The 17,314-nt window shown below is 39.0% G+C and overlaps 3 protein-coding genes across 11 annotated transcripts; 2 read left to right on the top strand and 1 right to left on the bottom strand.

Moving 5' to 3' along the window:
- The first annotated feature begins 823 nt into the window (after positions 1-823).
- On the top strand, positions 824-1,713 carry LOC105253757 (EKC/KEOPS complex subunit TPRKB). Its single transcript, XM_011262008.3, has 2 exons — positions 824-980; positions 1,046-1,713. The coding sequence occupies exon 2, from the start codon at positions 1,130-1,132 to the stop codon at positions 1,664-1,666; it is 537 nt and encodes a 178-aa protein (XP_011260310.1). The 5' UTR covers positions 824-980; positions 1,046-1,129; the 3' UTR covers positions 1,667-1,713.
- A 211-nt stretch (positions 1,714-1,924) lies between these two features.
- On the bottom strand, positions 1,925-17,271 carry LOC105253760 (nuclear protein localization protein 4 homolog). 2 transcript variants are annotated; one of them, XM_011262020.3, is made up of 13 exons: positions 17,085-17,271; positions 16,406-16,486; positions 16,121-16,322; positions 15,495-15,639; positions 15,286-15,423; positions 14,908-15,211; positions 14,678-14,815; positions 14,438-14,585; positions 14,023-14,183; positions 3,178-3,329; positions 2,949-3,087; positions 2,511-2,830; positions 1,925-2,106 (listed from the first exon to the last, which is right to left on the bottom strand). In XM_011262020.3, exons 1-13 carry the CDS (start codon positions 17,103-17,105, stop codon positions 2,058-2,060), a joined length of 1,998 nt encoding a protein of 665 aa, XP_011260322.1. In that variant the 5' UTR covers positions 17,106-17,271; the 3' UTR covers positions 1,925-2,057. The 2 variants fall into 2 exon arrangements, with proteins under 2 accessions (XP_011260322.1, XP_011260323.1); XM_011262021.3 differs by lacking the exon at positions 1,925-2,106 and adding an exon at positions 2,277-2,419.
- On the top strand, positions 4,226-13,809 carry LOC105253758. Of its 8 annotated transcripts, none has more exons than XM_011262011.3 (5): positions 4,226-4,472; positions 7,910-7,973; positions 8,378-8,695; positions 9,496-9,645; positions 9,767-13,809. In XM_011262011.3, the coding sequence occupies exons 2-5, from the start codon at positions 7,959-7,961 to the stop codon at positions 11,132-11,134; spliced, it is 1,851 nt and encodes a 616-aa protein (XP_011260313.1). In that variant the 5' UTR covers positions 4,226-4,472; positions 7,910-7,958; the 3' UTR covers positions 11,135-13,809. The 8 variants fall into 8 exon arrangements, with proteins under 8 accessions (XP_011260313.1, XP_011260312.1, XP_011260318.1 ...); XM_011262010.3 differs by having other exon boundaries at positions 4,226-4,921; XM_011262012.3 differs by lacking the exon at positions 4,226-4,472 and adding an exon at positions 5,257-5,354.
- Positions 17,272-17,314: the final 43 nt, after the last annotated feature.

Raw genomic sequence — 17,314 nt, 5'->3', positions numbered from 1 at the left:
TGTAGGATACGCGTGAGAGCTCACGAAAATTCGGTCTAATTCTCGCGACAGTCAAGGTTATTACTGTGAAGAATGCGTGGGTCGTCCTACATCATGCGTCATAAGCAAGGAAGGATGGAGGGGATGTGAGAGCAGGTGCGACCGCTTTGTTTATAAAGTTATGTAAACATAGCGCACTAAGTTCGCGCACGATATACACACATTTTTCACAAGTGTAAGAATAATAAAATAATTTCCCGACTATCGTATTACGAAAATCAATTTAAACTTGTCTCATTCGTCGAACACACGAACGTACGTATATTACCCATATAATACTACTGAGAGTAACAAATCAATTACTTAATAAACATTGGAAACGTGTTTGTGTTTGATTGTCTACGATATTAATTTATTATATTCGCATTATATATACGATAAATATACGAGTTTATGTCGCAGTTAAAATGTTAGAAACTCGCGTTTAAATAATTCGGATGTGCAACAGTTATATTTAATTCGCATATGATATAAACTCGAAATCTCGATTATTGTATAATATTAATTAGTTCTGCGATCATTTACGATAATCGATGAATTTTTCAAAATTTAATTATATATATATTTAGTATACTAAATTAATAAAATTGATGAAGTTTGTGTGTAATGATGTGCAGTACAAAAACTATCTATCTTTTTCCAGATATATTAATTAATAAAAATATTTTATACATATAGATAATTATTTTCTTGTGTTAGTTTTTCTTTTCTTGATACATAGAATATTCTTGTTGTACATTTTGTTTATATTTATTTTTCTTTTGAAAATAATTGTTTTCGAGTATATATCTTATTGTTATATTTCTTATATTATCATGCGATTCGTGCTTACTATGAAAGTTGACGTAGTATTTCTCGTTTTAATCGTTATGTTATGAGGGCGTTGATGCACGACAAATTTTTATGACACGCACGAAATCAGAGATTGTGACGTACCTCACGTATGTTTATGTTTATATTACATTTAAAATTGTACGAGCATAAAATAATTATTAATATTTATTAGTATCGCTTAGTTGTGACGAGCAAGAATCGTATTTCTTGGTAGAAGACAAGATTGAAATATTTTGTCGACACTATAAAGGTTAAGATGGATAATTACAGAGTTGAGTTGGATCGAGAGACCGGGCTCTATTGCACGATGCTTTTATTTACTGACATCACGAATGTTCCCGAAATTCGCGAAAAAATCATCACTGGAGAGCTTCGTTGTTGCATGGTGAAAGCTTCGCTTATAATCGACGCTTTTCAGGTAGTGGTGGCTGCCAATAAAGCTGCCCTCAATGCTAAGCAAAATCGACTAATCACCAAGACTATATACACGGAAATTTTATTTTATCTATCGACATCTAAAAAGATATCACGTGCCTTGACTGAATTTGGAATCAATGACAGTGATAAGAATATTCTGGTGATATTGATACATGAAATTAACGAGGAAGAATCTACGTTGAAACAAGTCTTAGGAAGTATCAAGGGACAGACAGTACCTATTTCAAGAATAGAGGAGTTTGCAGATGTAAATCTTGTAAAGAAAACTTACAAAATCAGCAAAGATGAATTATGTATTTCTAGTCTCGTTAATGTTATAGTATCAAGGATCAGTTGTAAAGACTTCATGTTATAATATGATAACAGAGTGAAGAAAATGAAAGTTTATATGTCAATTATTATTAATAAAAGAAATTATATTTTAAATATAGTTTGAATAAATAAATCTATATATAGAGAGAATATATGTTTTAATCTATATACTTAAAGGTTCTTTTTATCAATTAAATGTCAATATATCTTAACAGCATTTGATAATTGCACTTGGTTTTTGCAAACTATTTTATATATTATAATACACATATATTTCTCATATTCTGAAAAATAATTTGTGGAAAAAATATATGTATACATAAAACCTATGTAGTTATGAATTAACTAATGGCAAATAATTGACATAAATTTCATAATAATGGTAGCATTGATTTAACTTATTATATATGTATCTTTAATTTATAATTTTATTATTAAAATAATTCTCTCATCATTTCTTCGTCATATTCTTCGACATCTTCTCTGTAAACATATAAAAATTTGTAATAAATATTTCTAATTTATTAGATTTAATTTATATATCAAAACTTTAAAACCGACATTTTGTTAGGATTAATACTTAGAACGTCTCTAATCAAACTATTAGAAACTAATTATAAAAAAAAGAGATGTTAGAGAGACAAGAGGGAAGAAAAAAACAGATTAGGAAAGGGAAATATGTCAGTGGTAGAATGCTTTTGCTTTTGTTGTCTTTTTTTTTATTCACTCATAAATAAGGCCAAAGATGCGTAGAAAACAATCGTTATATCCGCAAGAACACGGTACGCGTCAAATCCTGCGGAAGCAAAGTAGTAGATTCAAAGACAGCACCCCCGTAAACACATGTGGAATTTATCGTTAATGCTTTGACAGTTTATTACGAGTACCTTGGCAGATTGCACATCTCGCAAACTGCTAAATCCGCAGCATTGAGAAAAGTGCAATGAGAACATGTCCAGAGAGCTTGATCCGGAGGCGGATTTGCGATCGGCTCTGTACCAACGCCTATTCCTCCACTGGCCTCCGCAGTCGTGGAAGGCAATGTCCTCGAGCTACCACCAAAGGACGTGGCTTGCAGAGGACGAGACGATGTAGAGGCCGCAGATATGAGCTGCTCCACTGTCGCCCAATGCTCCGATTGGGCCCACTCCAATGCCTTCTCCTTATTCTTATTGCGAATAGCTTCGAGTAATGGTAACATGTGATCCTGCAAAATAAAATATTTTTCAATATTATTATTTATCGATATTATTCTCAATATATTATAAAAAATCACATATTATTGAAAATAAAAAATATTCAATAATCAATTGCTCGATAGATACCTTCATTGGATACATGTCCATGGTGGCAATGAAGAGAAGCAAATGGAAGTCGGAAGTTGCCTCCAAAAATTGATCCGCATTGAATTGTTGCATGTAAGTGCACAATGCATTAAACTCCTGAACTTGTCCATCAACTTGTCTGAATTTAAATAAATATTAATGCAATTATATAACTATTCACATATGTGTTAGATATCTGCTTTTACATTTATTTAACTATAGATTATACCTGTTTTCAACTGGAAATGGAGTAATGTTATCATCCGTGAAAAAAGTGAATTGAGGAGTAAGTGGTGTGGATGCAGGTACATCCACCAATAAATATTCGACTGGCAAAGGTCTCGCTAATCTTGTTACTTCATTTCCATATGTGTCTTTTTCCTAATAAACAAAAAAAGTTATATATATATACACATATAATAATTATGTAAATATTATGTGCCAATTTTACACACACACACACACACACACACACACACACACACACATATATATATATGTATGTATGTATGTAAAATATATGTAATATATTTTAAGTATACTACATATATATATATATGTCAAACGCATATATGTAAGTGTAGCCATTACATAAAAATTACATATTTTATTTGCCTTTATCAAAAGATTTGTATACTTTTATAAAGATTTGTATATTTTTATCATCTTTTTAAATGAATCATAAATATTACAGAAAACTCTCTAAATACGAGCAGAGTTAAATTTTCTTCGAGTTCTCTAAATTTTTTCTAGAATATATATGTGATAAAACTTGTGATAAAACCTTTTTAATTTACATTTTTAAGAAAATATAAAGTTATAAATTGTATTTTTCAAAAAAATTCTTTATTAATCAAAATTTTCAAAATAATTCTTTATTAAAAAAATACGAGAGAAAGATGAAAAGAAGCATCATCATGTATAATAAAACTTTACCACTTGTTGCCGAGAGAAGAAAAGAAATATAAATAAATTTCTACCCTCGACGCATTTTCCTACGGGCTTAATAATCTCGTCATAAAGGCGGATTCACAATTCACAAGCCGCCATGACGCGAGGCAAAGTGCGCGATTGGCGATTCGATTCGAACGGACGAAAACGACAATGGCGACGTCGACGGGGAAGACGTATACCGTTGGAACCATCGGACGGGAAGAGGCACGAGAGAGACGTAGAAGGAGACGAACGGAGGCGGGGGGAGCCGAAGGACGGGGAAAGAAGAAGGAAGGGAGGGGAGCGACGAAGCGCGTAAGCGACCAGCGCGCGCCGCGGTGTGTGTCTGTCGGTCGGTCGGTCGGTCGTCGCCGCCATGCTAGTGGTTAGTTTAGTGAACCAAACATCATGATGTGGCAAAACGTTCGCGCGAGCTAAGGCCCGTAGCAGCCACGCCGCGTTAACCGGCACCATCGTCGTTATGTTATCCACAGTAACACTCACGACGTTCGATAAACACGATAACGCGAAAAGTACAAAAAGTATATATACACACAAGACACGCGATATATATAGAGAGGTAAAGAGAGGGTACGTATTGTAGTAAAGAAAAAAAAATAAAACCGTGAGAGAGAGAGAGAGAGCGAGAGAGAGAGAGAGAGAGAGAAAGAGCGAGAGCGCACGATTCGGTAAAAAGACAAATCGCGAATACAACGACGGTAGCGGCGGCGACGAGGACGACGACGGCAACGACACGACGACAACGATAACGACAGTGACGACGACAACGACAACGCAACGGTGTTAGTGGTGGTAGTAGTGCTCGCGGTGGTGGTGGTGGTGGTGGTTGTTGTTCGGTGCGAGCGGAATCGCGCGCGGCACGACGTAAGGCCCGATGTAAATCAAAGCCGCCGCCGCCGAATCGCACGGTCGAACGTACGTCGCGCAGTGAACATCGTCGCGGCACGCGTCGCAAGTGCCGAGTGCCAACGGTCAGCCTCCATAGCGCGGCAAGGAGACGATCGCGAAGCGTATACACGGTACGGAAGCATTTACAGAATTCTATCCGAGAGAGAGAGAGAGAGAGAGAGTGAGAGAGAGAGAGAGAGAGAGAGAGAGAGAGAAGCAGAGGGGAGAGACAAAGAGGAGGATTAAATCGGAACGTTCGAATACATGTGTATGATGCGTGTTGGATGCCTGAGCGGAGAGCGCCCGTGTATGTGCGTGTGCAAAAAGGAGAGCGACGCGTGAAAGCGAGAGAGAACGCACGTCGGGGTGTTCGTGAAAAAGAGAGACGTCGCAGTGCGCGCGCGCGCGCGCCGCGCTCCCGACGACTGGGGTGGGGGAGGAGAGGCGAGACGGAGCGCGCACAACATTCCCGCGGAATCTGACACGCAGTAGTCCGCGAGCGGTTTTCGACCCGAATGTCGGCCCGTCGCGAATCACGATCGGCGTAGCTATCGGCGCAGCCAGGTAACCCTCGACAGCGATAAGGACGTCCGAAGCGTCGCGAACGGGCGCTTTTAAGTAAGCTAGTGTGCGTATGTGTTGTATGCGCGGCGCACGACGTCGCGAAGAAGTGCCGCGAACACTCGATATACGTCCTTCCTCCACCCCCCCTCCCTCTTTGGCGCCTCGCTCCGAGGGATTCGTCCCCTCCTCCCATCTCCCTTGCGTCTGCCGCGCGCGCGAGAGAGGCAACGTCGCGCTTGAAGAATGGCGAATCCTCCGAGCACCCATCCTTCCGATCTGCCCGCCGACGGTTTTGGCGGGATTTCCGGCGCATGCGCGCGAACGGCGTAAAGTGTCATCTTTTTTTCATCTTTCTCTCTCTCTTTTTCTTTGCTCGTCCGTGAGCTCGTAAACGACACTTCTCGAGGCTCCGCTTGTTGCATAATGACTTATCTATCGTGCTGATATCAGGCTGATTGTTGAGTCTACATAACCTCTTTTTTGGGAAGTTTCATTTGTTTGACCGCGTGCACTGCCGGATGATGCGCGTGAATCGAGACTCGAGAAGACACGCGTGTGGCAGCGAGAACATTTCAGTTTGAATGGTATTTGTAGTGTCTCGAGGAATGAGAATTCCTTATTTACGCGCGTGTGTAAACAAAAGAATCCTCATACTTCGGAGAATATGGAGATTTTATATGAAGAATTTATCGCGCAATTGCTCCTTCAAGGGAATATAAGAATTTCTTGTTTACGCTCTCTCTCTCTCTCTTTATCTTTTTGTGTATGCTTGCACACGCTTAAGGAACAACCATCGCTTGAGCGAATCGTGTTGCTCCAAAATTTTTAAAAACTACAATATTGAATAATTTCCATTACGATAAATGATTCCGTATACTTTTGTAAATATATTTAGCTAAAGTACACAAAGAATAAAGAGAGAAAATACCAATTAGTTATAATTATAAATTTGATAATTATAAATAATTGATTGGAGGCATATAATATGTTTGTGTGACTGTGTTCAAAGATTAATATTCGCGTAATGTACTTGGTCAGAAAAATAAAAAAAAATTAATGAACCATATATTCTAGTTAAAGAATGCAAAGTTTCCGATAAGAGTATTACTATTTCCGGACGTTAATTAAAACAGGTAGTGTTATCAAGCTTTAAAATAAGATTCTTGAAAACACAATATTGTTTTCACCATGTAATATATTCGATATCAAATATAAAAAAAACTACGAATAATCTTTTTTAACTTTAAACACTATTAAATAAATCCGAGTCATGATATATTATTATTATACTATTATTATACTGTTATTACACGTATGCACTATTTTTAAAATAATTGCGTAAAATTCTTTTTTAAATTTTGTTTCATGATAAGAATTAAATATAAGTGATTGAAAATTAAAATTCTCGTATGTATATAAATGTGTTTACTGAAGAAAAAAATTAGATGTCGAGATAAATTTCTCAAGTATTAATTATCTTTCAAAATAGAATATTTCAGTTCAATCTTAAAATTGCATTTCGAATAGTATATTATTAAATGTCACATTGTATTTATTATTGTAATTGAATATTTAAGCTAATTAATGAAAATTCTTATGGAAAAATGTGTAAAGTCGAATATCAAGAGTAAACGATGTCGCAGGCGAGTTCAAGTCGGTCGTTCTTTCCCGCCTTTTAGCGGTCACCGTGGTTTCTCGGACCGTGAATCGAACGATCATGAGTGTTTACCACGTCGTCACGTGTACGCCGCGCCCTATCGATTCATTCGCTTCCCGAATCGCGTATTTAAGCCTCGGACGTAAAGAAGCAAACGAACCGGGTCAGCCTTACGTTAAAATGGACATATAAACAATTTGTAGCCGACGTGAGAAGATTTGGTTTGCGCGCGAGAAACGTTTATTAAATGGGGAAGCTCATCGATGACTCGATGACGCACGAATGCGATATGGGTCAAGGAATATGGGCCGACGTAGCGGCGACGACGGTTTCGCGCTGCACGTACTTGAAATCGGGACAGTCCATGGCGGCGGGAAGACAGACGAGTCTACGATGCATAGTAATAATCGTAGTATGTAGTATTAAAGACGGGCTCCCGTGCGAAGAGAGAAAAGGCGGCGACGTGAAATATGGAGCGAGAGAGAGAGAGAGAACAGTGCGACGAGAGAGATAGAGGATGGTCGCGTGTACCGAGTTTGTTTACATACACACGCGGGCGACTACTTGACCTTTTAGGACTTTCCGTCGAAAATGACATACATTGAACGTAATCAGACATTCCTGTGCACACACGATAAAGTTCGCTGTTCGTCAAAGACAGTTGTGAGAGATCTCCTTTATCCTCCTTTATTTTATCATGTTTTCTACAAGTATAGATCTTGCGTTCAATTTAGACCGCACGCAATTCTCGTGTTTCCGTGTCGAGACTCATTCAAGGGGTAAACAATTTCGCGTATCTTTCGCCAAACATTCCCGCCCGAATGTTTGCAAGTTAAGCCTCGCATCAGCGGTGCGAATTAAATTGCCATTTCAATTGCCATTTCAATTGCAATTTCAGGAGCACGAGAGATTGACGCTACGTTCGTAATTTTTACCCCCGTGGCGTGATGTTACTTAAACAGGTAATTCCCGCGTAAAATAAATGAGACAAATGGAGTAATGAATTGTCTACTGCAATGAATAAAAGTTGAAGAAAATTTGATATAGCGATCTCTGCGATAACGTGAAATTTGTGTCGCACGCTGATAGACTTTGATAAAGCAAAATCGATTCGAGTCGTGGCTTAAACTTCGTTATTTCGCGATGTATCTAAATTTAATACATCGATCGATGTGATCAGAATAGCGATCTAATTCCATTACAGCAGAAATTTTATTCCGTTAATACTCATTGTTTCAATACTTGTTACTTATCACGATGTATGTAGGACCTTATGTTTGTCGTGTGTATGTTGCATGCGTGTATGCATACGACGAAATTGCGAGATACGCACGCATGCGTGTGTACATGTATGTTGCACTTCCAGATGCTGGATCCGAGCGTGCTAACGGACCTGGAGGAGCTGACGCTTTGCGGATGCTGCAAGCAGAAGTATAATGACGCGGAGCAATGTCCCAAGTATCTTAGCTGTAAACACTACTTCTGTCTACGCTGCATCGAGAGCAATCTTTTGAAGGGGCGGGATCTGTTTTGCGCCCACTGTTGGAAGAAGACAGACTTGGGCGATCAAGGTCCGGACGCTCTACCAACTCACTCTCCTCTACTTGCTCTGGCCAATAATCTATCGCGTCTCAAAATCACGACGAACAACACGTCCGGCAAACCCGGTGACAAGGAAAGGAAGGTAATGATTCTTCGATGATTCAAACAAGCGAGTTAACTTTATGACACTCAAAATCTCATTTCGATATTCTCCTACTCGTTCAGCAATGAAACGCTATGAAATGCGTAAGAATTATTTCAAATTTATGTTACATGGTTCTTCGAATTAAATTTTTTACAAATTTTTTTACTTTGCATTTTCTTATTTATGTTTGAAAATGTGATATATATTAAAAAAGTATTATATATTTTGAAAATATATTAAATAATTAATTTTGAGACAATAAAATTAAGAAATTACATCGCGAACCTTTGCACGATTATTGATTCACCTAAACGTAAAATATCTTTGCTGGATAAAAATAAATTATATGAAATTTAAACGACGAACAATTATTCGAGAATATAACATTGCTATAACATTGATGATTTTTATCAATCTTGAAAGAGATAGAATATATATCTTTGTTCAAATACAAAATTTACACAACATACGTATATGCGTGACGGAAAAAACGTCGAAGGGAATGCGAAGCTATAAAAGCCAAAAGAGAGAAAACGATTCCGTTAGTAATAGGGTGATATTGTAAGAGCGTTTCTTGATGATTATTTTCGAATCTGTGATAATATCACGATTGTCTCGCGCATATTTCTTTCCTTGAACAAGATATGTCCGAATAAAGTACGTTCGAATATTTCTTTCTCTTCTCTTCTTCTCGAATATTTCGATAAAAACAAGAGATTCTTGAAAGATCGTGGAACTTTGTGTAAACACAAACACGTAAACTACAAGTAGATCGATAATGTTTAATATTTTCGTAGAGCGAGAACTGTCACACACACGGGATGCCGCTGGCATTATGGTGTGCGACATGTTGCACGGCGCTTTGTAGAGCGTGCGCGACTCCACAAGAACACCCGGGTCATCAGATTAAATCGCAAACCGATGCCAAAGAACAGCTCATTTCCGACGTAAGTAGTGATTTCTACTTGTTAGTTTGTATCACCTTCCGTTGAAATTTCGAGAAATAGGCTCGAGAAACTATACATCAGAAAAAACTAATGTTGTAAAAACGCGTGCATTCGTCTGCAGGTTCAATTGGAGTTAGTCGCCGTGGGCAAACTATCGACCGAGATTCAAAGACTGGCTATGCAACAACGCGAGTTTCTGATAAAGGTATTGGAGGCATGCGTGACGTTGAAAACGCACGTGGAGACAGATCTACAGAACGGTTGGAGCCACTTTCCCGAGATAACGGACGCGCGCGAAACCTTGGGCAAGACAAAGGCCGGTTTGCAGATGAGCGAAACTCCGAGCGACGTATACAATCTGCACTCACAGCTGGTTCTAGAGAAACAACGGTTGCAATCCAAGTATCAGGAAATGATGCTGCAATGCCAATTGGACGATCTCATTGGTAATTCTGGCGTGATTTTCGACTTTGCCCTACTGAAACAAGCACTAGCGGGCATTCATACGGGGGATCCGATCGTTCCCCAAGGAGTGGGCAACGGCGGTCGCCTGCCAAATCATTTGGCGGCTTCGCAGAATCCGATACTATTCCTCGCAAATTATTGCATGTCCCAACTGTACACGCGCCATGTCGTCAGTAAGCAACAGCATATGCAGAACGGTTCGATGGAATACCATCACTCGAATATGATGCCGCCGCCGCAACAGGCGCCGCCGGGATCTGTTCACGTTCATCAGGGTCCACCGCCGCCGCCACCGGGTCCGAACCAGACTCCGCAGCAACTTCTCATTCCACCCGGTTCACCGTCCATCAAACCCGTACCGCCCGCACCGCCCAATGCCATGTTACATCCACAGCAGCAATCGACATTCATACCCGACACAGTCGGTACCGGGAGTGCTGGCGGTGGCAGTCTGGTAACTGTACACTCGTCCCCCCAACCGCCGTCCAATGCGATAACGGCGACACTGACACGAGGCCCGGCAAATCCGTATCCTCTGTACTACTTCAATATCGAGGTAAACGGCTCGCCACATGGACGCATCGTAATTGAGGTACGACCAGACGTAGCGCCAAAGATGGCGAAAAACTTCAGCGTGCTGTCAACAGGAGAAGCCGGAGTTGGTTACAAGGGTTGCACGATATTCCAGTGCTGGGAAGGCGAATCCGTGATCACGGGCGATTTTGAGCTTAACAATGGTCGTGGCGGACGAAGCATATACGAGGACGGCTACTTCATGCCAGACGACACCAAGTTCCCGGCGGTCAGGGGTGCGGTGGGAATGAGACGGACGCAGAAGCGGCACGACAACCTCGGCATGGTCGGATCACAGTTTCGCATAATACTACAGGAGATGCGTGGCTTTACCGGCATTTTCGGCCACGTAATCGAGGGATTAGACCTGGTGGAGAAGATATCTACGTTCGGCGATCAGACCGGCAAGCCTACCAAGAATATTCTAATCACGAAGTGCGGTAAATTGTAACGTTTACGCTGTCGCTGTCGCGCGGTTTGTTGTAGCGTGGGGTAAACTCTGTGAGAGAAGAGTATATCCCATACATACATATATATTATTATATAACGCCGTATACACGTTTTCCCGCTATAGATAACTGAAGGAAGGTCGCGACGGTCTTCCCGACTCGCGCGTTCGGCTGAGAAGGAAATTTATACGTAAGAAGAAATACAAAAAGATACGCGTTACACGTAATTGCCCAACGATGGGAGACGATTATTATTAGAATTATTATGTCCGCCGCGTACATCCACTCGGGGACACCGTCGCGACACGTTTATCCACGAATCCTCCGAACGCTCCGTACGAATCACGCAACTTAATTAACTATTAACAATAGCGTCTAAAGATGTCGAGTCTATTTTTAAATCGTGGGCGCGTGCGAGAAGAAAAAGAAATAAAAAAAATCCATATTTTGCTATTGACCGGGAATCGATATGAGATTCTGCTAACAATAATGATGATCGAGATACACACATATACACATACGTACCTCAGAGATCGACCGTGATATCGATACGACTTCTCTAGCTGATACGACGTATTTGTTTTTAGGAAGAGAGAGGTCCAACGTTTATTTTGGCTATTATCGGCGTTAACTCTGCTAAACTACGTTATAGTTCTTAGAGCGCGTATCATGCGTCGGGCGTGATATAGTGGAGAAGATACCGTGCGATTCGCGGCAAACAGTTCTCCGCCCGGCTCCGTGTACGCAGCTAATGTTTTAGGTCGTAGATAGATGAATAAAAGGAAAACGTATAGACCGGGGAATTTAAGTATAGAAAACTATATCGGGAATTAACCGAATCGCGTTTCGCGTTTACGCGATATATATTTGGGAAACAGAGGCGATGATAAACCTGCGCGCGGACGGATGTTTGACCCTTTCTCGATTACTTTTTTTTTTTTTGTGGGCGAGCCAATCGCAGGCGGGCATCTTCGCGACTTTATATGCTAAAAAGTCGCGGCTTGCGCGATTCTATACAAAACGCAAGATTTGTTGTTTAGAATTTTAGATTCCGAAAAGAAGAAAAAAATATTGGTATAGTTAATCTCGTAGGAGGGCAATTTGCGGTTCGTCGAACACGATGTATCGCGTATCGTTCCGTTCCAGGGGCGCGAGGAAAAGAGCTAAAAGGGAAAAGAAAAAAAAGAAAAAAAGAGATATTCATCGCGCGCGCGCGTCTTGCGAAGAAGTCTTGTGATTCCGCTGCACGAATACTAGTGGCGAACTTGTTCCCTTTTCGTTCTTTGTAAACTAGCGAACCGTCGTGAATTATATCTGTATTTAAGATTAGATCTCAATACGTCGCAAATGTATGCAAGGCCTAACTACTACTATGTAGATTGTAAGCCTCGTGTCGTCTAATCGGAAAACGAACGAAGGAAACAAAAATGTGCGAATATATATATGTACATATATATGTACATATATGTACATGTACATTAAACAAATCATTCCTATATATCGTACTACGATAATGTAATTGCGTTATAACTACTCGTCTGAATTCTCGTAATGAAGTCCCATTATGTATCGTTATATATACACTGTCACACGCGCGCGCGTGCGAGAGCGAACGCGTCTTTCCCTCTCTCTCGCGCGTACAAGTCAAGGCACACTCACGCGTTACCGTAATAGCAAAAATTGCACGCCCTCGCGTCGTCGCGGATATGCCTTCTCGAAGAAAAGCCTCATTCGATGTTGAACTTGAAAGTTTTAACACTTGTTGATTAGCTAATAAAAAAAAAACGCGTCTTTCGCGATCGACATTGCGATGATTGACACAACGCGAAATGCGTCGCGTTGTGTGTCGTCTTTAGGAATAAATATAACTCGCTCCTGTACATGTACAATATTATTATATACACGACGACCGTAAGCGGGGGTGGCTGTGTGTTCGAACGGATGGATGAATGAACGAATTTTCTCGTTTCGCTTCCGAGCGAGGAAGACTCCGACAAATTGTAACTCTTAGTACGTAATCGTAGAGACGCAATCGTGAGAAGAAAAAAAAGAACATATTGTACCGAAGCGAGTAACGATACAGACCCACCTGTATACATATATACATACATACATACATACATACATATATACATACGTACGTACGTACATTCATACGTACATACATACATACATACATACACACATACATATATAAACACATACACACATATGTACACGGATATCTCTATGTGCGCGCGCGTATATATATACAAATATATAAACATATATTTTTATGAACGTGATGAGGTAACAACGCATAGCTTGTAATATCGATTCTAACGACCGACCGATTTATCTTGTCCCTCGCGTGCGATTAAACGATTGAGCGGCTGTAAGCATTTGGACAAGTTCTTTCCTCTCGTCTTTCTACCTCGCTATTTTGTTTTCTTCCTTATCTCTTTTCATTACTTCCGTTCTGTCCCTCTCTCTTATCCTCCTCTCGAGACGTAATGATCATTGAGAATGCAAAGATCGTGACTATTTTTTTTCAGGTTCGCGGTAATTACACCGTAGAGAGCCATCGTTTAAACGAATTTTATTATTTCATTATACATGTACGAAGTGAACGTTTATCGCCTCAACTTAAATGTACTTTTAATCAATCGATTTTGAGTTATAAACTGTTCTCATTTCATATGAGTATTATGATTTGTGTGTATTACCCTTATACCTATAGGTATATCTTAAGTTGTGCGATAAAATTGCATAACTTTCAATAAATATTAAGTTACGATAGGCATAAAAAAATTCAAAGGCACTCGTTCGATATACATATACAAAGATATAAATCGAAGTGATTCAAAAAACGTAATCGAAGAGAGAATGAAACCGATATATTCGAACTTACCTTGTAGAAGACATCCGGAACATATTGCTTATCGGTCGACTCGATTACGTAGCCCAATTCCGGTGCGTCTTTTGTAGGAACCAAACAGCCATCCCGTACCAACGCCATGCATTGATTGGATACCTGGTATCCTTCCATGTGTACTTGATTTTTATCATCACCTGTAATTTACAGAAAAACCGCTTCTGACAATTGTAATTTTACATGGCGTTTGTAACGGATATTTCGTAACAGATAAGAGAAAGAAGCGTAATTAATATGTATTATTAAGTTGATCAAAAAAAACTCGTTCGCCTTTTCCTATGTAGCTCTAAAAATCTCAAAAATAAAAAAAGATAAACTTTTAATCAACTTAATATTTTTAAAGGAAAAAAAAAGTATCTATTGTGTATATCGTGAATTAAAATTGACTTACCTGTGACGCAAACAGTTACAAATTTTGAGCCGAATAAACCATTAGGCGAGAAGCGGCAGAGGTTTGGATATCTGTTTTGAAAATATCCAGCCATGATGCATTCTTGAGCAGATAGGAAATGGCTTTCTATATTGCGAACGTGTTTGACCTGATCGAATAAAACTGAGAGTGTTAATCGCCGTACATGTGCGAATTCGGTATACGAATATTACATAAAGAAGGAAGAATATATCAAATTACCGTTCCCTTCTTGACATCGTCGGCTATGAGATCGGTAAAAATCCATCCGATTCTTCTCAGATTAAGTGTCCGGCCTAATTCCTCGACTAACGCTTCCCTCTCGTCCGGCAAAAGTCTTATCGTATCTTTTGTACTTTCCTGACCAATCACAATGCGAATATATTATATTCATTCATCAAAAATGTGTATGTTTATAGATTTGTCGAAGATTGTGCACGAGCTCTACGTACCTGCGGTGGCTCGTATATAGCCGCAACGACTGCTCTAATTCCTAGCGGGACATCCGAGTGTACTTCGTATCTTCCGTATAGAAAACCGATACGCTGATGCCCAGTGCTACGCCAGTAATTAAGAAAACGTTCTACTAAACTAGCATTTTCGAACATGACATTATCCACATGTCGATAAGTCTGGCGGTTCAAAGTGATCGAGTTCGGTTGGCACTTGCTGCAGATCCCTCGCGGCCATGGCGGATGATCCTTGCAGCCAGTCTTTATACGGCAGCTTATGTCGTCTAATTGTATAAACTTGCCCCTGCGACAAATATATACAAGATACAGTCGAATACTCTATAATAATGTTTGTACAATCATTGCACATTTACGTACCTATCAACTCCGGCAGTGAGCTTCCTGAGATGTGAATGAAAGGACAAATGCTTGATATTTTGTTCTTTCAGATAAATCTCGTCGAAAGGTTCCAGAGGCGAACAATGCACGCAACATCCTTTAGCTCCATGTCGACAGCTGCAAAAACACGTGTATTTATTTTTGTTCTATCTTTCGATATTATTTTCGAATATTTTTTGATTTCTTACAGTTTTTCGTCACGTTTGCGCTGAATTTTTCCCTCCAGCTTCCATAATTGCTCGTCGACATCATCCTCGACTACATTTGTCAAAGATCGTGAAAGACCAGATGTACGATTTGTAATTCCATTTGTAGTATCAATTGGCGCTGGTTCTATGTTTAAATATATAAAATATTAGTGAAATGATCTTTGATAAATAAAATGATGATCTTTGATATAAATAAAAGAAATTTATATATATATATATATATATATATATATATATATATATTTGATATGTACATGTGTGGATAATTTTTTCTAAATATAAACTTATAAATATATATTTTTGTAGTTATGTCTGTGTTTAATAGTTTAATATTGTTAATATCAATGCTATTATCTTTTTTAATATATTATGTTATGTTTTTATGTGTAATAATTTTGTAATTATCATTTATGTAATAATTATAAGATTATCACAAGAGATCAATTAAGATTAATATTAACAATAATAAACTATACATTTTTTAATTTTATAATTATTACATTTATTATGTAAGAATTTTGCTTTATTCGATCAATTTCAAATGACTTATATTCTATATATTGCAAGTTTATCAAATGTATAATTATATAAATAATTATTTATACCTGCAGAAGCATTGGAGGCACTGCTGGTTGACGGAGCACTCCATAGTTGGGTGCCATTGGCTGGCACAAGGTAAAGCATATCTCCATGGGAAAGACCTGTCCCTAACACAGTTCTACTTCGAGTAGATGTAAGTGGCTCTTTCTGATTTCGTTGCTTACATAAGTTAAATCCAAAACTATTTAGATCAAAAGCTTCGTACACCTAAAAGGTTACCAGAATAAGTTTCCAAACATTATTCTAAAATATGATACATATATAAGAAAGTTTATATCTTTCACATATACCTTTTCATAAAGTCGAGAAAGTGTATCGGAAGCTAGCACTTCTATACGCTTTGTTCCCTCTGATGACTGGACGCGTAGAATCTGGAAGTGAATAAACAAACATATATAATAGGCAAATTTATATTTCTTTAACAAAAATTAATTTTTCTGAACATATATATTTATACCTGTATTATAAAACAAAATTGTCTACAACAAAACAAGCAACATATTGTAACTTTGCACATTATTCAATTTTCATTCATATATAAATGATACTTATATAAAGATAGAATATATATATCTGATCATTTTTACATAAAAAATTTTCCAGATAAATCAAATATATTTATATTAAACAAAGAGCGAATTTTTTAATTTCTTTGTAAAGGACATTCAATTAACTATTTGAAAAATTATCGTATCATAAAAATAGATATTATAAAGAGATGTTAATACGAATATTTGATGTAAAGCATTCACGCTTATATAATTTATCAAATAATTGTAAATAATAAAAAAACGTGGTAGAGGCAACATCACGAGAGGGCCTGCATCAAACCGAATTCTGTCGGTTACGTCCTAGAATTGATCGCAGATACATTGCGCTGCAATTGCGTGGGGATTACAATGAAATAACCGATGGAAGGCGATTCGGAATCGTCCTCGCGATCAATTCCGTGCCGCCGCGATGACTTACAAATTGCCCGGGTTTTGACATTTCGCCGGTGTGGTGTGGTGAATCAGCTGTTCAATCTTGCTGTACCGTACGGCCGCACGAGTGCGCGGGCGGCGCCAAAGTCCCTAGCGCCAAAGTCGCGGCGACGCTCCGCACGAGAGAAAAACTGTCGAGTCAACGTCAGGGGGTCGGTGGGGTTCAACCTAACCTCGTCGCACACCTCGGGTGGCGAGCGATTCCTCGGCGGGCGA

Source organism: Camponotus floridanus, unplaced genomic scaffold, assembly GCF_003227725.1.
Source record: "Camponotus floridanus strain SB8 unplaced genomic scaffold, Cflo_v7.5 scaffold74, whole genome shotgun sequence".
Classification (NCBI taxonomy): Eukaryota; Metazoa; Arthropoda; class Insecta; order Hymenoptera; family Formicidae; genus Camponotus; species Camponotus floridanus.
The sequence above is the reverse complement of the archived record's forward strand: the minus strand, read 5'-3'. Positions and strand labels throughout refer to the sequence as shown.

Coding starts and splice junctions, on each gene's coding strand:
- LOC105253757 (XM_011262008.3), top strand. CDS start 1,130: ATGGATAATTACAGAGTTGAGTTGGATCGAGAGACCGGGCTCTATTGC.
- LOC105253760 (XM_011262020.3), bottom strand. CDS start 17,105: ATGTCAAAACCCGGGCAATTT. Junction 14,816..14,907: donor CTATATACGAGCCACCGCAG/GTACGTAGAGCT, acceptor GTGATTGGTCAG/GAAAGTACAAAAGATACGAT. Junction 2,107..2,510: donor GAGATGTGCAATCTGCCAAG/GTACTCGTAATA, acceptor ATATGTTTACAG/AGAAGATGTCGAAGAATATG.
- LOC105253758 (XM_011262011.3), top strand. Junction 8,696..9,495: donor CCGGTGACAAGGAAAGGAAG/GTAATGATTCTT, acceptor ATATTTTCGTAG/AGCGAGAACTGTCACACACA. Junction 9,646..9,766: donor AAGAACAGCTCATTTCCGAC/GTAAGTAGTGAT, acceptor ATTCGTCTGCAG/GTTCAATTGGAGTTAGTCGC.